The sequence below is a fragment of the Schistocerca cancellata genome, chromosome 2 (genome assembly GCF_023864275.1).
Source record: "Schistocerca cancellata isolate TAMUIC-IGC-003103 chromosome 2, iqSchCanc2.1, whole genome shotgun sequence".
In the NCBI taxonomy this organism is placed as follows: domain Eukaryota; kingdom Metazoa; phylum Arthropoda; class Insecta; order Orthoptera; family Acrididae; genus Schistocerca; species Schistocerca cancellata.
This window is the reverse complement of record NC_064627.1, coordinates 798285964-798311225: the sequence shown is the minus strand read 5'-3', so window position 1 is coordinate 798311225 and position 25262 is coordinate 798285964. Positions and strand designations below refer to the sequence as shown.

The following is a 25262-nucleotide window of genomic DNA, read 5'->3' as shown; positions in this document are numbered from 1 at the left end:
CTGTGTAGACGACATGTCCATTTCAACAAAAAGTACTGTTGACACTAAGGGGGGAGTGGTGTTACGTGCAGTGTAATGCTGTGTGTGAGTGATTGCCATTTGTAATTATTATATCTGGCACAGTCTCCGACTTATATTTCCTCATTTGTTTTTATGCTGTTCTGTTGTTTAATTTTCTAGTAAAGGAGTCGTATGAGTTACGGTGTGTTTTTATGTTGCAATTAAGTAAATACAACTAGTCCCACAACAGATGAAATTCACAATAAACATTATGATGTGGAATGCATCAACAGAACAAACATATAACACTTATTTATAGCTAAAAAAATATTTATATTGCTACATGCTGGTCATATACTAATTATTTTTTTCCCTTAAAAATGACTAATTATCTCTACTCTAGAATTCTTCTATGGTATAGAAAGAGTTGATAATGAGAAACACATTTAACCTACACTCAAAAACACTTTTGCTATCTGTCAGACATTTTATTTCCATGGGTAGATTGTCAAAGAGTTTTATAGCTGCATATTTCAACCCTTTCTGACCCAAACTTAGATTCATTAAAGGATAGTGCAGGTCATTTTTCCTTCTAGTGTGGTACTTATGACTGGCTCTCTTACTCTCAAACTTAGGTGGGCTGTTGGTAACAAATTTCATAAGTGAATAGATGTCCTGTGAGGCTGTTTTTAATATTCACAGCTGCTTAAAGAGATACCTGCAAGGTGTACATGTGTGTACTCCACACATTATTGTAATTACCGTCTTTTGTACACCCCATCTTCCACAGGGATATCATCCATGTGGCAAGGGGCTGGGATTGGGGGTGGCACAGGGAGAGGCTAGGATGTTGTGGAGATTGGTTGGGCAATGGAACACCACCTTGGAAGGGATGGGAAGAATCTTGGATACGATGTCTCTCATTTGAGGCCATGGTGATAGATAATCAGAACCATGATGCAGATGTGGTTCAGTTTTTCCAGTCATGGGTGGCATTGGGTGACGACGGAGGTACTCCTTTGTACCTGATTCTTGAGGTTGGTGGGAGGTTTGGGGCCGTATAGAGTTATGGCATAGGAAATCTGTGGACTAGCTCTTCTGATGTCTTTAGCATACTGGGCAAGAGCATTATTGTCACTGCAAATATGCTGTCCCGTGGTGGCTAGGCTGTATGGCACAGATTTTTTGGCATGGATGGGATGGCAGCTGATGAAATGCAGGTACTGTTGGTGCTTGGTGAGTTTAATGTGGACTGAGTTGTGGATGGAGCCATGAGAGAGGAGAAGGAGGTCAGCATTCATGAAGGTGGCACATTGGGTTGGGAAGGACCAAGTGAAGTGGATGGGATGGAAGGTGTTGGAGTTCATATTAATAAACAAGAAGCAGATCAGTGGTTTGGTGTTTTGGAAGACTAGGAAGGTTTCCTCTAGATGACCCATAAACAGGTGGTCATTGGAGGGTGCAATGTGGGTGCCCATGGCTGTGTTGCAGATTTGTTTTTATACTTACCCTTCAAAGGAAAAGTAGTCAAAAGTAAAGATATAGTTTATAAGGTGTGTAAGGAATGAGGTGGTTTGTTTGGAGTCTGAAGGACATTGGGAGAGAGGGATGGACTAGGATGCAGCAAGCCATGGGCATGAGGGATCTACATCATATTCCGCAAGCCACCTTATGGTGTGTGACAGAGGGTACTTTCAGTACCGCTATCTGATCCCTCCAACCCTGTTACACTTGTGAATAGTGCGTGGGAAGAATGATTGTCAGTAAGCATCTTTATTGGCTCTAATTTCTCGAATTATCTCCTTGTGGTCAATATGCGAGATGTATGTAGGGGGAAGTAATATGTTGTCTGACTCCTAGTGAAAAGTGATGTCCTGAAATTTCAATAGTAAATCTCTCCATGATGCACAACACCTCTCTTACAACGTCTGCCAGTGGAGTTTGTGTAGCATCTCCATAATGCTCTCTCATCAGCTAAACAAACTTGTGATGAAATGCGCTGGTCTTCATTGGATCTTCTCTATCTCCTCTATTAGTCCTATCTGATAGGGATCCAAGATAGATGAACAATACTGAAGAATCAGGTGAACAAGTGCCTTGTAAGCCACTTCTTTCATGGATGGGTTTCATTTCCTTAAGATTCTTCTGATGAATCTGAGTCTGGTATCTGCTTTTTCCACTGTCTGTTTCATATGGTAATTACACGTAAGGTCACTCTGGATAGTTACACCTAGATATTTTATGGCAGACGCTATCTCTAGCTGTTTGTCATCAATAGTGTAGCTGTACACTAGGGGATTTCTTTCCCTTTGTATGCGCAATATGTTACATTTATTTATGTTTAGGGTCAACTGTCAGAGCCTGCACCATTCATCAATTCTCTGCAGGTCATTCTGCAAATTCTTGCTATCTTCTGGCGTTGCTACTTTGGTACAGACAACTGCATCATCTGCAAATAGCCTTAAAGAGCATCCGACACTTTCTACTAAGTCATTTATATATATTGTAAACAACAATGGTCTTGTCACACTTCCCTGTGGTACTCTGAATATTACCTTTACATCTGTCAATTTATTTCTGTTAAGACCAATGTGTTGAGTTCTATCTACAAGAAAGTCTGGAATCAATCATAGGTCTGCTCCGATACTCCGTAAGCTCGTACTTTTTGATCAAACAGCAATGTGGGATGGTGTCAGATGCCTTACTGAAATCAAGGAATACGGCATCAACCTGAGTGCCATTGTCCACTGTGCTGTGGATCTCATGGAAAAACAGAGTGAGCTGAGTTCCACAAGATCTCTGTTTGCTAAATCCATGTTGATTTTTATAGAGGAGATGTTCATTTTCCAAAAATGTCATAATTCTTGAGCATAAGGATGTTGTATAGGGAGATGGGATCAACAGTGACGAAGAGGTATCCAGGAGGTAAAGGGGTAAGGATGCTGCAGAGTTGGCGAAGAAAGTGGTCATTATCTTTGATGTGCGAGGCTAGGTTTTGGACAATAGGTTGGAGGTGTTGGTCAAACAGAGCAGAAATTCTTTCAGTGAGAGCACCATAGACAGCTACAGTAGGACATCCAGGAGAGTTGGGTTTGTGCATTTTGGAGAGCATGTAGAAGGCGGGTGTGCAGGGTGTTGTTGGGCTGCTGAGGGAGATGGACTCAGTGTTAAGGTTCTAGGAAGGACCTATGTATTTCAGTAGGCACTGCTGCACGTCTGGAATTGGATCACTGTGGCAGAGGTTGCGGGTGGAGGACTTGGACAATTGGTGTAGGCCTTCTGTCAGGTTGTTACTGTGACTCATTATGGCAGTACTGGAGCCTTAGTCTGCAGGGATGATGATTAAGCCAGAATCTTTTTCCAGGTTGTGTGTGGCTGTTGTTTCTTCTGCTGAAAGGTTAGTGTTCTTAGGAAAAAAACCTGAGGAAGGATGGCGAGGCCAAGCTTGAGGTAATAAATTCCTGGTAGGGAACTAGGGGTAGTTTTGTTGTTAGGGGGAGGGGCATGGTTGGACAATGGTATGTACTGGCATAGGCAAAGGTCAGTGTTGGGATTAGGTTGGCTTTGGTCGGATGGACTGGTGGCAAAAAATTGTTTCCACTATAAGGATTGGGAGAAGAAGCATAGGTCTTTGACATGTTCAGCATGGTTGAACTTGGGTGTGAGGATGAAGATGAGGCCTTTGTATAAACTTATGTTGGGCTGGGGTTTTCGGTTCTTTTCTTTTTGTGTGTGCCAATTGACAACTCAATGCCTGTGCTCTTCAGTAGTGATTGCCTTTAATACAAAAGTATTTATTATCTATAAGTTTCTTAGCATTGTTCTGTTGCATCCTAAATTTCTCTTCATCTGTATGTGGGTCTTTCTTCTCTAATTCTGCTAGCAAGTGAAACAGAATTTCAGGTTTTCTAACAAAATTTTTCCCTGTTTGTATTTTGCTTGCTGCCTTTTACCAGCAGCCCTTCTATTTTTTCCCCCTTCAGCTGACATAATTCCAATTACATGTTTTCTACCTCTGCCTGGTGGGCATGAGTCTTTGCTTCTTGTTCCTTGATTTTCCAGTTTTTCTGTGTTAGCCTACAATTCCATTGGAGGGACCTATTGCTCACCCTATTCCCTTCACCTCATCAATCGACTGTTTTCACAAAACGGATCTTGCTTAACTGATCTGCAGCAAGATACACACTTACTACACATGACTAATTGATTTTATTGCTAGATACAATGAAACAAGTGAGAGAGAAATTTATATTACCACTAGAACTGTTGTTGCTATAAGATTTATAAACCTTTTAAACTGTTTTACCTTATTTCACATGACACTAATGCTTACACTAATGTAAATAGACTTATATTTATAATAGCAAGAAATGTTTAAAATTTGCTTGTAATCTTTATTTATGTAATTACTTATGACAGCAGAATTCCCACTCCTCTATCTATTAATGATGCATTGCATAATGTGCCAAATCTTATTATGTTTCAGGCCCCTGACTTCAGTTTGCTCATTTTTGCACTAGATTTATTTGCTAATACATCCTTATTCTGTTCATTCATTTTTCTTTTTTTCTTTGTATTTGTTCTGCAGTTGGAAATAAAATGAAAATGAAATTGAAAAGGGATACAATTTGCTCTGGAATTTTTTATTGTAGTCTCAGTTTCAGAGTCTGAGGTATTCTTAAATATTTTTCTTCATTGCCATATTTATGGCATCTGACATTATGAAGAAATTATCATCTAGAAAATATCAATTTACATAATTAATTTTTTTCTTTGTTTGCAGGTACATGTCTGCAGTCTTGAGGCTGTTCCATATCATGCCTGTAGAGGAGCTAAAACAAAATGCCACAGTCCACTGATAAAGTGGGATATCAAGTGGTAATTCATTTTTGGTAGTAGTACAAGTTTAGTAATTGTGCCACCCCAATCCAGACAGCTGAAGAACCCACCTGGATTGGTCTGACACAGTTGCAACATTCCTTCTGCTTACTGTGTGAAAATCCGCTTTATCGCTGGAATGAAACATTTTGTTTTAGCTCCTCTTTTGGTGTACTATGGTGCTGTGGCTCAGGGATATTGATATAAACCATTACTGCAGCTGTACTGTATACCCACAAACAATCAAAAAATTAATTATGTTACTTTTTTCCAGGTGATAATTAAATCAACTGAAAGTGCAAAATGGCTAAGCAGGATGGGATAGCGGACAAATGTAAGGGTGTAGAAGCATATATCACTATTGCTAAGATGTGTGCTGCATACAGGAAAATTAAACAGATGTTTGGAGGAAAGAGAAGCACCTGTATGAATATCAAGAGCTGAGATGAAAAACCAGTCCTAAGTAAAGAAGAAAAAGCAGGAAGGTGGAAGGAGTATATAGAGGGTCTATACAAAGGAGATGCACTTGAGGGCAATATTATGGAAATGGAACAGGATGCAGATGAAGATGAGATGGGAGATATGATACTGCATGAAGAATTTCACAAAGCACTGTATGACTTAAATCGAAACAAGGCCCCAGACGTAAAAAACATTCCATTAGAGCTACTGATACCCTTGGGAGAGCCAGCCGTGACAAAACTCATCCGTTTGGTGAGCAAGATGCTTTAAGAAGAATATAATAATTCTAATTCCAAAGAAAGGAGGTGCAGACAGGTGTGATAATTACCAAACTATCAGTTTAATAAGTCATGGGTGCAAAATACTAGGATGAATCCTTTACAGAAGAATGGAAAAAGTGGTAGCAGCTGACCTTCGGGAAGACCAGTTTGGATTCTGGAGAAATGTAGTAACACACAATGCAATATTGACTCTACGACTTCTCATAGGAAAAAGGTTAAGGAAAGGCAAACCTATGTTCATAGCATTTGTAGACTTAGAGAAAGCTTTTGGCAATGTTGACTGGAATACTCTCTTTGAAATTCTATAGGTAGTAAGGGTAAAGTACAGAGAGCAAAAGGCCATTTACAGCTAATACAGAAACCAGATGGCAGCTACAAGAGTTGAGGGACACAGACAGGAAGCAGTTGTTGTGAAGGGAGTGAGACAGGGTTGTAGCCTATCCCTGACATTATTCAACCTGTATATTAAGCAGGCAGTAAAGGAAACAAAAGAAAAATTTGAAGTAGGAATTAAATTCCAGGTAGAAGAAATGAAAACTTTGAGGTTTGCCAATGACATTGTTATTCTGTCAGGGACAGCAAAGAACATGGCCGAGCAGTAGAACGGAATGGACAATGTCTTGGAGGAAGAGAAATATGAACATCAACAAAAGCAAAATGAGAATAATGGAATGTAGTTGAATTAAATCAGGTGGTGCTGAGGGAATTAGATTAGGACATGAGTCACTTAGAGTAGTAGATGAGTTTTGCTATTTGGGAAGCAAAATAACTGATGATGGTCGAAGTAGGGAGGATATAAAATGTGGACTGGCAATGGCAAGAAAAGCGTTCCTGAAGAAGAGAAATTTGTTAACATCAAATATAGATTTCAGTGTCAGGAAGTCCTTTCTGAAAGTATTTGTATAGAGTGTAGCCCAATATGAAAGTAAAACATGGACTATAAACAGTTTAGACAAGAAGAGAAATGAAGCTTTTGAAATGTGATGCTACAGAAGAATGCTGAAGATTAGATGGGTAGATCACATAACTAATGAGGAGGTACTGAATGGAATTGGGAAGAAGTGAAATTTGTGGTTCAACCTAACTAGAAGAAGGGATCAGTTGGTAGGACATATTCTTAGGCATCAAGGGATCACCAATTGAGTACTGGAAGGAAAGGGGGGGGGGGGGGGGGGGGAATCGTAGAGCGAGGCCAAGAGATAAATACACTAAGAAGATTCAGATGGATGTAGGTCGCAGTAGTTACTTGGAGATGAAGAGGCTTGCACAGGATAGAGTAGCATGGAGAGCTGCATCAAACCAGTCTTTGGACTGAAGATAACAACAACAACAACAACAATTAAATCTTTATGATACCCATCATAAAACTAAAGGTGGATGATAGATAATATAGAAGTGAGAAATAATTGGGAAGAGTGAATAATTATACTTAATTAATGTGAGCCTATTTTTCTTGTTATTGCCATTAACTGAGCTTTAAATTTTTTTCTAGTCATCCTTACTACAGACTATTCTGGGTGAGCTGCCAGCCACTTCAGGAACTCTGGCTATAAGTGGTAAAGTTTCATATGCATCACAAGAACCCTGGCTGTTTGCTGGTACTATTCGACAAAATATACTCTTTGGTGAACCTTATGACAGAGAGAGGTACTGGCAAGTGATAAAAGCATGTGCACTGGAGGTGGATTTTGACTCATTCCCACACCGTGATAAGACTCTTGTTGGTGATAGAGGCATCATGTTAAGTGGTGGACAGAAAGCTCGTGTTAATCTTGCCAGGTGGGTATATATCTGTCTATTACTGCAATAATATATCATGGTCTTTTTGAACCTTCTTTCAAATTTGAAGGTCAAAAATTCCATATGGAAGAAAAGTGTCAAATTGTAAATCATGTTAATGATAATGAAAAACTGGATAATAGATTTTTTGAGAATATGTACAAAGTTATTGATCTTTGGTGGGAGAATACGAGGGGGTACCCAATAGAAACCAAACTAATTTTCTGGTGAGCAGAGCTTTATTTTTGCCACTAGGAGCACATAGAGAGAATATTCCAGAGTCAGTAAGTTGAGTGCTATCGCTGAAGAAGCTCAGGACTAGTTTCAACAGAGTTTATAGTAACAACTGTTTTGTGTGATTGCCATTTTTGCAATGGTTAATTTTTGTGAACAGTGAAATTTTGATTTTTTGCTCAGAAAAAGTGGAACAGAAGACCTTGAAATGTTAAAAATGGCATACAAGGGTGATGATATTGGGGAAAACATGAGTATTTGAGTGGTTTCCTCAATTCAAAAATGGTGAAATGTCAACTGATGACAAACCTCATTCTTGTCATCCTTCCATGGCCTGAACACATGAAAATCTTGAAAACATTCATGCAGTCACCAACAAAGATCTGCAGTGGACCATTGAAGAAATTATGGAGTTGTCAGAAGTGACTTGGAGTTCAATGCACTTCTGAAATGATTCAAACTTTTTTACCGAAATTATCACAAGTGACGAAGCTTGGTGCTATGGTTACAATCCTGAACCAAAGCAACAATCAAGCCTGTGGAAGAATTCAAGTTCACCTCATTCCAAGAAATCTTGGCAGGTGAAATTAAACATTGAGACAATGTTGATTTGTTTTTCTGTGTGAGAGGAGTTGCCCATTCAGAGTTTGTTCCACTGTGTGAGACAGTTGACTAGCCTTTCTACTTGGAAGTATTGAAAAACTTGTGCAACAGTGTGTGGCAGAAGTGACCTGACTTGTGGCGTGGCAGTCGGGTAACTGGTTTTCTGTCATGACAGTGCCCTTGCTTATACATCCCTGACTGTAAGATAATTCTTGTCCAAAAATGGTATGACCACTGTTTCGCACCCCCTATTCTCACCCGACCTTGCCCCATATGACATTTTTTTCCTTTCTAGAATGAAAAGAGGCATGAAAGAAAAGTGTTTTGCTGATGTTGTTGAGGTGAAGAAAAAAATGATGGAAGCACTGTCAACTATAAGAAAAGATGAATTTAAACAATGTTTTCAAAAATGGAATAAAGATTAGACAAATGTGTCAGTGCAAGTGGAGAGTGCTTTGAAGGGAATTGATGGTTTATGCCTAAAATGTGAATAAATAAGTTTAAAAAAGTTCTGTTTCTTTTGGGTGCCCCCTCATAAGTTACTCATCAAAATATCATGGACATTCAAACAGTGCAAGTGAACACATTAACCCTAAGACAAGAGTTGGAGAGTAACACGGTAGTGTCACAGAATAAACCTGTTTGAAGGAATTATCTTGATACACTTGGAGTGGTTCAAAGAAACCGGAAAAGTGTAAAATAATATATGAATGGCTTATAAATGCACTACACCTTTCAGTACAAATTTGTCACCCACACAGGCTTTGTACATCTATATTTTTTTTAATTTTTCCCATCTGAGAATAATCTTTTGGCTGCTACATTCTCTATCCAGATAAATAACTAGAACCTTTTTATCAGTGACAAAATTTCTAGGTCTACATACATATTCCACAAGTTTTCACATCATTGCTAGTCATTCCCTTTCCTGTTAGACTTGCAAATGAATCAAGGGAAAAATAACTGTCTCTACACTTCTATACAAGCCCTAATTTCTCTTATCTTGTCTTTGTGGTCCTGACGTGAAATATACAGTGGCAGCAGCAGAATGTTTCAAAAGTTATCCTCAAATGACAGTTTTCTAAATTTTCTCAGTAGGTATTTGCAAAGATATCAGCTTCCCTGAGGGATTCCCATTTGTAATATGTGTATGTTTATCTTACTCGTGACAAATCTAACAGTATGCCTCTGAATTTCTTTGATGTCTGAATTGGCACAGATCCCAAACACTCAAACATCACTCAAGAATGGGCCATACTAGTTTTCTATATGTGGTCTCTTTTACATGTGGTCTAGTCTGTCCTAGAATTCTCCCAATTAGCCAAAGTTGACACTTCATCTTTTCTACAACTTTATGTGTTCATTCCATTTCATGTCAATTTCAATGTTATGCCCCTTGTCTCTTTTGACACTAACTGGCCAGGACAACATATGAGCTCCATTACTTCATTAACAGTATGCTGTTGGGCACTGTGTCAAACTCTTTCCAAAAATCCAGCAATATGGAATCTCCTTCTTACCCTTGCAGAATATCATGTGAGAAAAGGGAAAAATGAGTGCTTTCTAAATCCATCCCGATTCATGGACAGAAGCATTCTTGTCTCAAGGAAATATATTATATTTGAACTTAGAATCTTCCTGATCATACACATATTATAGTATTAATGGCCACCTTCAACCTAGAAACTTGACTGGGAGACTCAAATCAAAGTACTGACTCATGAGGGTAACATGTGAGATTTTCTAGTTACAGACAGGCATGAATTTATGAACTCAGTTAAAGTAGGGTGTGGAATCAGTGATCTAAGGCAGTAATATAAAGAAAGGTAGGAAGATAGTTGTGCTTACATAGTGCAGCAATAAACAGATCTCAGATTTGTATATGCAGATTGAAGTGACAAATGAAAATTTGTACTAATGCTGGACTTTGAACCAGGATCTCCTGTTCACTAGGCTGATGCACTAACCACTACACCACCATGGCACGGTACCTTTGCCCAAGTACACAGACTACACTAGCATGCCTCCTTCTTAAATCCAAATTCCCATTCACGCCTCAGTCCACTTGGTATTACCCCTAAACCCAAACAGCATTGCAGAGGTTCTCCAAATATATTGGGTTAGTACCTCAGCACTGAAAGAAATGGGGGATCCTACCCAAAATCCAGCATTCAGTGTTGAAGTGCTATTCCACTACAGCTGGAGAGCTTCTGCAATGCTTTAAAGCACCTATGCTTGGACTTCATGCAGGATTGTCCATTTTGTTTGATGCCGAGGTGCTATTCCAGTACAGCTGGAGAGCCTCTGCAATGCTGTTCAAATTTGGGGGAATACAAAGTGGACTGAGGCATGTATGGGAGTTTGGACTGAGGAGAGAGGCATGCTAGGGTGATTCATGCAGTTGTACAAAGCCACTGTCCTGTGAAGGTGTAATGATTAGCACACCTGCCTAGTGAGCAGGAGATCCTGGTTCAAATCCTGGCTTTGGTATAAATTTTCATTCATCACTTCAGTCTGCACATACACATCATAGATGTTTGAGACTTGAAAAGGTTTCTGGAAACATATAGTTTGATTTGAGATCTCAGATTAGCTGGGTGATTGTACAGAGTAGTTAAAATAAAACAGGCCCAGAAAATATTTACAGTAAGTCTGATGTGTGATTGAGCCTTGTTAATAAACCCACAGAAGAGGCTGGAAATGGAAACCATTGCAATCAATGTGGCACTGTGCTTGATTTATCACATTGTGAGGCACACGTAGCAGCTCTGCTTGAGGGACAGCAGCAACAGCAGTTTCAGAGTTCTGCTGTAGCTCTGCATGAGTGTGAGGATTTGCCCCACAGCTAAAAATAACAGGAAGAGAGATCAGGCAGTCAAGGTGGTCAGGAGATTGCACTGCTTCTGCGGATTGTCCTCGCTTCATCAAACACCTTGTGCCCTTGTGATAAGGTTGCCAAGGTGGTGTGTAGTGTTGCTCCATCTTGATGAAAATATTCACACAGTTGTTCATTTTCTGTAAGTTGATCCACATGTGGATTGAACTGTTTCTGGGCATTCTGTCTAACATTAACAGTCTGGTGAAAGAATTGTTATATTATGTGGACATCAGACATTTCACACCAGACACTAAACATGAGATTTTGCAGCTACTTTTCAAAGTACTAATGAGAATTTTCTGATATATAATGACATGTGGTCTGTAAATTCACATATGCTGAGAAACCAGGCCTCATCTGAAGAAGTGAAAAAACTGAGGATCCACAAATCTTGATTGCATTTCACACTGAAATAACCATCAGAACTCTACATGCTTTAACTCATGCACAACAGTAAATTTGTAAGGATACAGATGCAGATTCTTTTTGATAATGTTTTGACACTGCAATGTCTTAATTCCTATGAGTACAAGTAAATGGTGTTGAGATTTTATTAGACTTTGTTTGTAGGATTTCCTTCACACAAGCAATATTTTATAATGTTCACACTATTCAGATAGTTACAGTTTTATTTACTACAGAGCCTGTTTCACACCATACTGCTACTTCATTTTGCATTGCAGGTTTTGATGGAGGTTTATGCCAAAATATGTCCAGTCTTAAACTCTTCCACAAATAGTTCTGCACTTGTTTTCCACAAGTTATGCTTTGCACAACACTCAGTAATGAACACTGTAAGCTCTACCTTTTGAATCGTACATATATTGCTGTTTATTCCATTTGTCCAAAATCAATCTTTTGAGGGAGGTGGGTTGCAGCAGATCATGTCTGACACAGAAATAAATTTTCTACCTATTGCTCATGACATGCATGTAATTACTGGCCATCAACTTGGTAATTATGCATGATAAGGATCTGTTATAAATGATAACACCATGTATATAAACTTAGTTTATTGGTTCCCAGCAATGAATGTCCCTAACAATGATTTCCATACTAACACTTTTGTAATAAACACTTATAATTTGTTATTCCAGAGAAGATACCATTTAATTGATCTCAATTATTTCATCAATACCAATTTCAAGTCTTACTGCAGTTTCTTACAGGTCATTAATTCATATAAATTCTAATCAGTAAATTCAGTTCTACTCACTCTAGAAAATCTAACACTTGCTCCTTCCAATTAACTTTTATATATAACATTATTAATTAGTAACTGCTCAGCATTTTAATACAGTTCTTTCTCTCAACACTATCTTTAACTTTTACTGTCACTGATCCCCATCTTTATGATGTGATCAACACTTCTACCTCCAGACACCTACCTACTTGCATACCCACTCATTACGTACAGGAACAATGCCAGTTTCACTTGACAGTGCTCCAACCACTCAACAATAGCTTGTAGTGCACCAAAGGTTCCAGAATGTCAGATTTGCCAGCTTGTGTATGCTGGTGAAAGAGCATGACTGTAGCTGATGCAGTACTCTTACATTCCCATGCTAAATTGGAAGATCCCTGTAACCAAGAAAGAAAAATTAGTCTCTCTTTGGACAACAAAGGTAGTGACTTCTCCCTCTTCACACTCAGATTTTACACAAATGGCTGTTAATTAAATACTCTCAGAACTCCTTACATTCATCCATCCCTGCACTTCAGCATATATAAATTTATAATATTATTGTTTTGTATTTTTAAAAAAAATAATTTAATTACAAGATACTCTTGAAAAGAGTTTCTTCATTATTAAGGATGTATGCATACTAATGAAAAGAAAAGCAGTGCAATGAAGAAAGCAAAATATCTAAAATATCCACACTGGACAACAAAATTATTCCATTAAATTAATCACCAAAGGCCCTGTCAGTATGAGTTATTTATCTCAGTTCATCAGAATTTTCAATCAATAAATGCAGGAGATATCAAAATTTTAATCTGGTACTATCACTATTATTAGGCAGCAGAAACATGTTTATTTATGTAAGAAGAAAACATAGAGAAAAAATAAGGTATTTATGCCCAGTTTAAAGAAGATGTTTAAAGACCAAATCTTATTAAACAATGGCATTCATTTTGGAAAAAATGGAGAAGTTAGTTTGTTGTAAGAAAACACTTTGCACATTTTTAAAACCAGCTTTTTGTTTGTATTTGTCACACTCACTCATGTTTAGAAAGGTGAAATTCTGTCAGGACGGGAATTGAAATGAAAAGCATCAGTTTTTCAGTGAGTCTTTTCTCCTTTCCAAATTTTGAGAAATAGCAACGGTGCAATATACATCAACATTGGACTCCTTTCACTTAATTTATTCATCTGATACTTAGATCTTCACTTTCAAACACTTTCAGTACTAAAATCCATATCAATAGTGATTTATTGATTTCTTATTCTTCTGTCATATGTAGATTAATGTACTTTATTTCATTTCTGCGTATTGATGACATTTATTACATATGTGCAAGTACAGATATCTGGTTTGAGCAGTAGCTAAGTGCATACTAAACTAAAAGTTTCACATAAATCATAATTTTTTGTTAGTATTGTTTTTCACATCCATGCTTTTACATTGGGATGGCATACTCTAAGATCCTCTTGGGCACTCTGTACAATGATGGTAGCTCCATGCAGCACCTGCTGTGATATAGGGATTTGTTCCATTGAACTCCATCCATCCTTTGCACACTGCCCAACTAGTACCTCCAACAAATAACTGAAATACAAAACAAATATGTGAACATATATAAAGTATCACCTACATATGAATAATAGTTTTTATCTTTGGACTATTCTTGTCCTATTTAGTTATTATTACATTTGTAATAAAATTAATTGCACATATGGTTGATCATTAGTAGAAACCAAGGGTACAGAATATTTTCATCCTTCTAATGTTTATGGCAAAATACCTAAATTTAATTCAACCAAATCATGCATGCCACCCCCTGTACCCTTATAGGAGTCACTCCATATAAATGAGTTAGCATGGTCCAATAGTTAAAAGATAAAACAGATGTAATTATTTCAAACAATTGAAAATCCATTATGGAATGTAACAATATCATGAAAAGTAAAGTTGCTACTCACCATATAGTGGAGATGCTGAGTCGCAGATAGACACAGAAAAAGACTCACACACACACACACACACACACACACACACACACACACACACACACACACACACAAATGCAACTCACCACACATGACTGCAGTCTTTGGTAACTGAAGCCACACTGCAAGCAGCAGCACCAGTGCATTATGGGAGTGACGACTGGGTGGGGGTAAGGAGGAGGCTGGGGCAGGGAGGGGGAGGGATAGTAGGGTCAGAGTGGGGGACAGTGAAGTGTTGCTAGGTAGCTTGCAGATTAGATGGAGAAAGGGTAGGGCAGCTATGTGTAGTCAGGAGGTTAGATGGAGGGCAGGGGGGAGGTGGGTGGGGCGTAGCAGAAAAGGAGAGAAGCAAAAAGACTGGGTGTGATGGTGGAATGAGCTCCGTGTAGCGCTGGAATGGGAACAGGGAAGGAGCTGGATGGGAGAGGACAATGACTAACTAAGGTTGAGGCCAGGACGGTTATGGGAATGTAGAATTTATTGCAGGGAAAGTTCCTACCTGCGCAATTCAGAAAAGCTGGTGTTGGTGGGAAGGATCCATATGGCACAGGCTGTGAAGCAGTCATTGAAATGAAGGATATCATGTTTGGCAATGTGTTCAGCAACAGGGTGTCCACTCGTTTCTTGGCCACAGTTAGTCAGTGGCCATTCATGTGAACTAACAGCTTGTTGGTTGTCATGTCCACATAGAATGCAGGACAGTGGTTGCAGCTTAGCTTGTAGATCACATGACTGGTTTCACAGGTAGCCCTGCTTTTGATTGGATAGGTGATGTTTGAGACTGGACTGGAGTAGGTGGTGGTGGGAGGATGTGTCGGGCAGGTCTTGCATCTAGGTCAATTACAGGGATATGAGCCGTGTGGTAAATGGTTGGGAGCAGGGGTTGTGTAGGGATGGATGAGTATATTGTGTAGGTTCGGTGGATGACAGAATACCACTGTGAGAAGGGTGGGAAGGATAGTTAGTGGAAAGGAATTTTCTCATTTCAGGGGACGATGAGAGGAAGTAGAGGAGAATGTAATTCAGTTGCTCCAGTCTTGGTGGTTACTGAGTTACAAGGGGATGCTCCTCTGTGGCCAGACAGTGAGACTTTGGGAGGTGGCAGGAGACTATAAAGATAAGGCATGGAAGATCAAAGCTTAGATAGTTATTGATATGTGAACATTGGGTAGTATATTTTTTACTGTCCTAATTATATATTGAGATTATAACCTCAGTTTGTGCAGTAGTAACAGGTAATAGTAACCTATTAGCACTAACAGAACAGTGATATGTCATCTGTCAAATCTCTCTTCTGATCAGTTCTTCTACATTCTTATTTGCAACATATTCTGTATTATCCTTTGTCTCTGTTAATTCATTTTCTAATATGTGTGCTTTACTTTGAAGAATATCCTGTAAATAACTGAAGAGTATCTAAATGCTCAACTTTTCTTCCACTAATCCAAGACAGTCATCCAATTCTTGTACATATTTTTCATCTATGTTAGATAGTCCTCCTACCCATTGATAGAAACTTTTTTCTGTTTGATCCAATGTGTTGTTTATTTTTGAGATTACCTGCATTTTTTAAAAATCTTCCTTTCGTAGTTTGAAGTGCATGATTGTCAGTCTCCTGACAAATTGTATTGGAAAACTACAAAAGTGGTATTGACAATAAATAATTAGATAGTAATAGTGAATGACACATGTCAACTGTAATCTAAATGAATAATATAAGCTACATCAGAAACTTTTTAGAAAAAGAATTAACATTTTTTTAATTAAGAAACTTTGAAAACATCTAACTCTAGTAGAAATATTATGAAACAGATCTAAGTGATTGCTCTCCATCATTACCAGTAAGCAGCTTGACTGACAGAATTCTTGAGAACTATTGTTTTAGTTTCCTTACTCATAAAATCAAACATTTTCCTTAAGGCTCTCTTTTTTAATTCACTGAGAGGTATCTCACTATTCAGACTTTGGACGTGTTGAGTTTTTGTGATTCTGAATGATGGGTGCTTTCAACACATTCCATGTCTCCCAAACAGCAATATCATTGTAGTTCCTTTTTTACAAAACCATTCCTAGATGGCCCCAGTCATTCATAGCCAAGTAGTTTTGGCTATACCTAGTTTGGAGGTGTCAGTGTATTTCCATGAGACATGGTGAAAATGAAAAAAAGTTCTTGTTCCCCATGTCCAGCACTTTGAAGGGTTGTGAGTGTTTTTCAGTAGCAATAGTAGTCTTCACATCTTGCACGGTTTGCAACTTCTAATGCATTTCTCAATTAAGAGCAGAATGAATGTCCAGGAACTAGAAATTTGTTATTAGTGGTATGAAAGTAACTGTTTGCCACAAGGAATATGTATAGAAACAAAATCATTCAGTTCTTTAACTGACCAGCACATTTATTGCACCATACACACCAATTCTCTCTGTAAAAACTTAGAACATGCTGCGTCCTCGTTACCAAAAGTCCTTAATCCATTTACAAATTTTACTTCATATCACATGTGATAGAACTTTTGATAATACACATAGATGTGGTACTGAGTCAAATGCTGTTTGGAAATCAAGAAATATTGTTTCTATCTGACTGCCTTGATCCAAAGCTTTCAGTATGTCATGTGAGAAAAGTGCATGTTGGGTCCACTTCAATAGCTGAATGGTCAGCGCATTGGAATGCCATGCATGGGGGCCCAGGTTTTATTCCTGGCTGGGGTGGGAGATTTTCTCCCCTCAGGGACTGGGTGTAGTGCTGTCCTCATCATCATTTCATCCCCACTGTTGACGTGCAAGTCGTCCAATGTGGCATCGCAATCAATAAGACTCACACTTGGTGGCCGAACTTCCGAACTGGGAACTCCTGGCCACTGACACCATGTGCTCATTTCATTTCCAGTGCAATGTCACAATGTAGAATAATGCTTTTTGTGCAGCCACAGTATGTCATCTTATGACTCAAACTGTGTGCAGGAGGTTGCATGATGCGCAACTTCACTCCCGACGTCCATGGTGAGGTCCATCTTTGCAACCATGACACCATGCAGCACGTTACAGATGAGCCAAACAACATGCTGACCACTCAGGAGTGGCATCACATTCTCTTCACCGATGAGTGTCGCATATGCCTTCAACCAGACAATTATCGGAGACGTGTTTGGAGGCAACCCGGTCAGACTGAATGCCTTAGAAACACTATCCAGTGAGTGCAGCAATGTGGAGGTTCCCTGATGTTTTGAAGTGGCATTATTTGGGGCCAAAGTACGCTGCTGGAGGTCATGGAAGGCTGTGTGATATGTGAATGCCATCCTCCAACCGATAATGGAACCATATTGGCAAGGCATTTGTCTTCATGGACGACAATTCGTGCCTCCATCATGTGCATCTTGTGAATGACTTCCTTCAGGAGAACATCATTCGACTAGAGTGGCCAGCATGTTCTCCAAACATAACCATATCAGACATGACTGGAATAGATTGAAAAGGGCTGTTTATGGATGATATGACCCACCAACCATTCTGAGGGATCTACATTGAATCGTCTTTAAGGAGTGGGACGATCTCGACCAACAGTGCCTTGCTGAACTTGTGAATAGTATGCCACAACGAATACGGGCACGCATCAATGCAAGAGGATGTGCTACGGGGAATTAGAGGTACCGGTGTGTACAGCAATCTGGACCACTACCTCTGAAGGTCTGGCTGCATGGTTGTACAACATGCAATGTGTGGTTTTCATGAGCATAAATGATGTTTAAGTTGATCTCTATTCCAATTTTCTGTTCAGGTCCTGGAAATCTTGGAACCGAGATGATGAAAAACTTTTTTTGACGTGTGTATAAATTTCATAACACAAATCGGTAAGGTACAGGGATTATGAGTGGTCTCACAGTGTCCACTCAGTTTCATAAGTGGCAAAGCTTGATTAACATAAATCTGTATACAGTGATTGACAGATGACAAGTGTCTGAAAATTACACGATAAAAACCAAATACTGAACATAAGTTGTGCACTCATTGATGACTAGTTACCAGTTGCCTGAGGGTTTGTAAATTCAAAAATCACAAAGTGGTAAAATATGAGACTTATATTTTAGATTTTAACAAAAAAGATAGAAAAAGTAAAAGATGCAGTAAGCAATGAATTAAATTTGTCAAAACAAAAGCTGTATAGTTATAAAATGGTAAATAACAAGTACTGTTTCATGATGTTATATGGAGGGAAGTTTTAATGTAAAGAGGGATTTCCAGAGCCCACCATGAATTTTTTGAAGAGTTAAATTTTGTAATTTGAATATTTATAAACTAACCTGTTATTTTAGTGAAATTACATATATTTGAAATTATAAAAATGATGACTACAAAACTATAACAGTAGAATTTTGATGTGAAAACATTTTAAGACTGGAACATTCTAGAACACAACATTTTTAATACAGATAACTTATGAACTATTAAGTTTTCAGGAAAAAAAAAATTCAAAGGGGATTTTAAATGAGTCATGTCAGTCTTAAAACAAATAATTCTTAAAGGTTGGGAATTCTGATGTTCACAAGGATCACAGGAATAATTTAAGTGAAATATCTCTACATATTATTATCATCATCAACTGATGGTGAATTATCCAGTGAATAATAAAGTTAAATGAAATATTTCATGTATAAGGATTTGGCAATTTTATGTGCACATTACATGCATTTTATGTATGATGAAAAACAGAGATAAAAAGTTATTTAAGGAATAGAATTGCAGCAGGTTGAGCTATTCCATCTTGCTAAGAATCAATGAAGAGCTGCACATTGTGGTTCACTATTAAAACTCCAAGAAAATCTGTTTGTATCAGAATCAACCAAGATACTGCTTCCTTGTGTAGTGTCACACAAAATAGCCATAATAGAAAATTTGAGAAATTTAGGCTAAAATGAAGGCTTACCAACAATTATTCTTCCCATGCACCATTTGTGACAAGAGCAGTAAAGGAGGGAAGTGACAGTGACACAAAGTACACTCTACCACACACAATAGTGTGGCTTGTGGGGAATAAATGTAGATGATGAAGGCTCAGTCTTATGATGCAGGATTTTCTATAACATGCAGTTCAGATTTTTTTGGAAGTAGATGTTCTTTTACCAGAAGCTAAAAGAAAAACATGGGGTAGGAAATTAGATGTATACATGATACAGGAAACAGAAAAAATGGATAATTATACTTATAAAGGAGAGTCACAAAATGTCCAAAAGCATGTGAAAACAGCAAAGGAATATAACATCAAAAGTTCACAATTCAAGGCACTTGCTAATTAAAATTTGTTTAATACTGTTGAAGGTTTTGAGATTACATTAGTTGCATATGAAAGAAGATATGGCAGCATAAATCAGAACAATATGAAAAAAGCATGCTTACAAACAGACAGTGAGAAGAAATACTTCTGAGAATGCTTCTCACACTGGTATAAAGATCATGTCACTGTTTGTGCAGTATGGCACCCCCTGGGTGAAGCATTCTATGGAATGTTCAGCCAACTGCAGATTGTGGTGCATGTTTAACAAATGATACCTGTCATCTGGGCTCCAAGGCCATACTTGAACTGACTGTGGCCTTTTGATTCTGAGTCAAATGGAATACTGAACCACAGATTTTGAAGTCTCTTTGACAAGCGTGGCTGTGACTTCTTGGACTTGAACCGTAGGATTGAGAACTTTAGGGTCTCCCTAAATAGGTCAGATGTGCACTACACATCAGAGGCTGCTGCCAAGGTAGGTAATTGTGGTTAGCTGCTGAAGCATTCACAACAAAATGTCAGAGTTTGAAGCACTCCTGCAAAGAACTGGAGTGCACATAATACTACAGACAGAAACCTGGTTGAAACCTGAATTTAATGGCAGTAAGATTTTTGGGGAAACTTTTAAGTTTGTGTCAGAAGGATAGGATAATGGGAAATAGAGGCAGGGTATTTGTCACAGAAGACAAGAAACTCAAATCCACTGAGATAGAAATTGAAGCTGCATGTGAGATTGTTTGAGCAAGACTCAATATCAGGAGTGCGCATATAATGATAATTATATCTAAAAACAAAGATGATGTGACTTACCAAACGAAAGTACTGGCAGGTCCATAGACACACAAACAAACACAAACATACACACAAAATTCAAGCTTTCGCAACCAACGGTTGCTTCATCAGGAAAGAGGGAAGGAGAGGGAAACACGAAGGGCTGTAGGTATTAAGGGAGAGGGTAAGGAGTCATTCCAATCCCGGGAGTGGAAAGACTTACCTTAGGGGGAAAAAAGGACAGGTATACACTCGCGCACACACACACATATCCATCCACACATACACAGACACAAGCAGACATTTGTAAAGGCAAAGAGTTTGGGCAGAGATGTCAGTCAAGGTGGAAGTACAGAGGCAAAGATGTTGTTGAAAGACAGGTGAGGTATGAGCAGCGGCAAATTGAAATTAGCGGAGATTGAGGCCTGGTGGATAACGAGAAGAGAGAATATACTGAAGGGCAAGTTCCCATCTCTGAAGTTCTGACAGGTTGGTGTTAGTGGGAAGCATCCAGATAACCCGGTCGGTGTAACACTGTGCCAAGATGTGCTGGCCGTGCACCAAGGCATGTTTAGCCACAGGGTGATCCTCATTGCCAACAAACACTGTCTGCCTGTGTACATTCATGCGAATGGACAGTTTGTTGCTGGTCATTCCCACATAGAAAGCTTCACAGTGTAGGCAGGTCAGTTGGTAAATCACGTGGGTACTTTCACAAGTGGCTCTGCCTTTGATCGTGTACACCTACCGGGTTACAGGACTGGAGTAGGTGGTGGGGGGAGGGTGCATGGGACAGGTTTTACACTGGGGGCAGTTACAAGGGTAGGAGCCAGAGGGTAGGGAAGGTGGTTTGGGGATTTCATAGGGATGAACCAAGAGGTTACGAAGGTTAGGTGGACAGTGGAAAGACACTCTTGGTGGAGTGGGGAGGATTTCATGAAGGATGGATCTCATTTCAGGGCAGGATTTGAGGAAGTCGCATCCCTGCTGGAGAGCCACATTCAGAGTCTGATCCAGTCCCAGAAAGTATCCTGTCACAAGTGGGGCACTTTTGGGGTTCTTCTGTGGGAGGTTTTGGGTTTGAGGAGATGAGGAAGTGGCTCTGGTTATTTTCTTCTGTACCAGGTCGGGAGGGTAGTTGTGGGATGCGAAAGCTGTTTTCAGGTTGTTGGTGTAATGGTTCAGGGATTCCGGACTGGAGCAGATTCATTTGCCACGAAGACCTAGGCTATAGGGAAGGGACCGTTTGATGTGGAATGGGTGGCAGCTGTCATAATGGATGTACTGTTGCTTGTTGGTGGGTTTGATGTGGACGGACGTGTGAAGCTGGCCATTGGACAGGTGGAGGTCAACTTCAAGGAAAGTGGCATGGGATTTGGAGTAGCACCAGGTGAATCTGATGGAACTAAAGGAGTTGAGGTTGGAGAGGAAATTCTGGAGTTCTTCTTCACTGTGAGTCCAGATCATGAAGATGTCATCAATAAATCTGTACCAAACTTTGGGTTGGTAGGCCTGGATAACCAAGAAGGCTTCCTCTAAGCGACCCATGAATAGGTTGGCGTATGAGGGGGCCATCCTGGTACCCATGGCTGTTCCCTTTAATTGTTGGTATGTCTGGCCTTCGAAAGTGAAGAAGTTGTGGGTCAGGATGAAGCTGGCTAAGGTAATGAGGAAAGAGGTTTTAGGTAGGGTGGCAGGTGATCGGAGTGAAAGGAAATGCTCCATTGCAGCGAGGCCCTGGACATGCGGAATATTTGTGTATAAGGAAGTGGCATCAATGGTTACAAGGATGGTTTCCGGGGGTAACAGACTGGGTAGGTATTCCAGGCGTTCGCGAAAGTGGTTGGTGTCTTTGATGGAGGGTGGGAGACTGCATGTAATGGGTTGAAGGTGTTGATCTACGTAGGCAGAGATACGTTCTGTGGGGGCTCGGTAACCAGCTATAATGGGACGGCAGGGATGATTGGGTTTGTGAATTTTAGGAAGAAGGTAGAAGGTAGGGGTGCGGGTTGTTGGAGGGGTCAGGAGGTTGATGGAGTCAGGTGAAAGGTTTTGTATGGGGCCTAAGGTTCTGAGGATTCCTTGAAGCTCCGCCTGGACATCAGGAATGGCATTACTTTGGCAAACTTTGTATGTAGTGTTGTCTGAAAGCTGACGCAGTCCCTCAGCCACATACTCCCGACGATCAAGTACCACGGTCGTGGAACCCTTGTCCGCCGGAAAAATGACGATGGATCGGTCAGCCTTCAGATCACGGATAGCCTGGGCTTCAGCAGTGGTGATGTTGGGAGTAGGATTAAGGTTTTTTAAGAAGGATTGAGAGGCAAGGCTGGAAGTCAGAAATTCCTGGAAGTTTTGGAGAGGGTGATTTTGAGGAAGAGGAGGTGGGTCCCACTGTGACGTAGGACGGAACTGTCCAGGCAGGGTTCAATTTGGATAGTGTCTTGGGGAGTTGGATCATTAGGAGTAGGATTAGGATCATTTTTCTTCGTGGCAAAGTGATATTTCCAGCAGAGAGTATGGGTGTAGGACAGTAAATCTTTGACAAGGGCTGTTTGGTTGAATCTGGGAGTGGGGCTGAAGGTGAGGCCTTTGGATAGGACAGAGGTTTCAGATTGGGAGAGAGGTTTGGAGGAAAGGCTAACTACTGAATTAGGGTATTGTGGTTCCAGATTGTATTGATTGGAATTTTGAGGTTTTGGGGGGAGTGGAGCTGGAAGTGGGAGATTGAGTAGATGGGAGAGACTGGGTCCGTGTGCAATGAGAGGAGGTTGAGGTTTGCTGGAAAGGTTGTGAAGGGTGAGTGAGTTGCCTTTCCAGAGGTGGAAAACCAGGAGATTGGATAGTTTTTTGAGGTGGAGGGTGGTATGCTGTTCTAATTTGCGGTTGACCTGTAGGAGGATGCTCTGAACAGCCGGTGTGGATGTGGGAGAGGAAAGATTGAGGACCTTTATTAAGGATAGGAGTTGACGGGTGTGTTCAATGTCTGAGTTGATGTGTAGGTGAAGGATTAGGTGGGTGAGGGCAATGGATTGTTCAGTTTGGAACTGGTATTGGGACTGATGGAAAGAAGGGTTACAGCTAGAGATGGGAACTTTAAGTGTGAGGCCTTTGGGGGTAATGCCAAATGTCAGACAAGCCTGAGAAAATAAAATATGGGAGTGTAATCTGACTAGGGCGAAGGCATGTTTGCGGAGGGAATGTAAATAAAACTTAATGGGGTCGTTGTGGGGATGTTGTGAGGGTGACATGGTATTAGATGGTGGAAAGTGTAACATGAGGCTGAAATGAAAATGAAAATAAAAATATATGGGAAGAGATAAAGGTGAACTAGAAAGTTTAAAAGAATAATTGACCATTCATTGGGTAGATATTTACCCAGTAGAACAGTTAATAATGATAGAGTCCCTGTAAAGAAACTTCTAAAGAAACAGAGACTAATAGGTATAAAACAAAACATAGGACTATAGGTAGAGAGACGCTGATACTTCTGAAAAGGCGAATGAAATAAGTATTAGTGTCAGTGTTGTTGAGAAACAACTGAAACTGTTAAATCTGAACAAAGCTCTAGGGTCCAATGGAATCCCTGTCGAATAATAAGGTTCTAGGGTCCAATGGAATCCCTGTCGAATAATGTGCTGAATTTGCAGCTGAGTTAGCCCCTCATCTAAATTCTATCATAGATCTCTCGAACAAAAAACCATGCCCAGTTCACACCCATCTACAAGAAGGATAGAAATATGATCCACAAACCTACTATCCAATATCCTTGACATCTGTTTATTGTAGAATATTAGAACATGTTCTGAGTTCAAACATAATGACCGCCTCTATGCCAACCAGCATGGATTACAAAAACAGGGATCATTTGAAACCCAATTTGCACCTTTCTCATGTGACATACTGAAAGCTTTGGATCGAGGTAGTAGATAAATGCTGTAATTCTTGTTTTCCAAAAAGCATTTGACCTGTTATCACATCTTCACTTATTGGGTGAAAAGTTTGATCATATGTGGTATCAAGTGAAACTGTGGCTGGATTGATAGTAACCTCAGACTTTTTGCAGATGATGCAGTTACCTGTAATGAGGTAAAGATGCATGAATATTCTGTCAGATCTTGATAAGGTTTCAAAGTGATACAGATTGGCAATTTATTTTAAATGTTCAAAAATGTGAAATAGTGCACTTCACAAAATCAAAAAATGAATAGTATCCTGTGACTATAATACCAATGAGTCACTGTTGGAACTGGCCGACTCATACAAATACCAGGTGTAATACTTTGTTGGGGTATGACATTGAATGATCACATAGGCTCTGTTGTGGGTAAAGCAGGCAGTAGACTTCTGTTTATTGGTGGTATATTGAGGAATGCAATCAGTCTACAGAGGAGATTATTTACAAATCACTCATGCAATCAGTTTATAATACTTCTCGAGTGTGTGGGATCCATACCAAATAGAACTAACAGGGAATATTAAATGTATACAGAGAAGGGCAGCAGGAATAGTCACAGGTTTGTTTGATCTGTGGGAGAGTGTCACAGGAATACTGAATAAACTGAAGTGGCAGACTCTTGAAGATAGACATAAACTATCCTGAGAAAGTGTACTAACAAAGTTTCAAGAACCAGCTTTAAATGATGACATATTGCTCAAATAAGGGTTGTGAGGACAAGATTAGAATAATTACAGCATGCACAGAGGCATTCAAACAATCATTCATCCCATGCTCATACATGAGTGGATGGAAAGGAACTCTGATACCTAGTACAAGGTGACATATCTTCTGCTATATACTTCACATTTGTTTGCAGAGTTTAGGTGTCCCATGGGGAGTCGAAAAGTTTCTAGCCCAACAAATAAAGAATGCCAGAAATTTCATAATACCGATTTATTTTTCAGTTTAATACCTGTATACACTAATACACTTGT

At 39.5% G+C, this 25262-nt stretch overlaps 1 protein-coding gene across 2 annotated transcripts in view; it reads left to right on the top strand.

Moving 5' to 3' along the window:
* LOC126162652 (probable multidrug resistance-associated protein lethal(2)03659) overlaps positions 1-25262 on the top strand; it is a 481199-nt gene that overhangs the window by 235142 nt on the left and 220795 nt on the right. For both annotated transcript variants that reach the window (XM_049919289.1, XM_049919290.1), the window contains one exon: positions 7114-7400. In XM_049919289.1, the coding sequence (XP_049775246.1) occupies positions 7114-7400 (287 nt within the window). The remainder of the gene's footprint in view (positions 1-7113; positions 7401-25262) is intronic.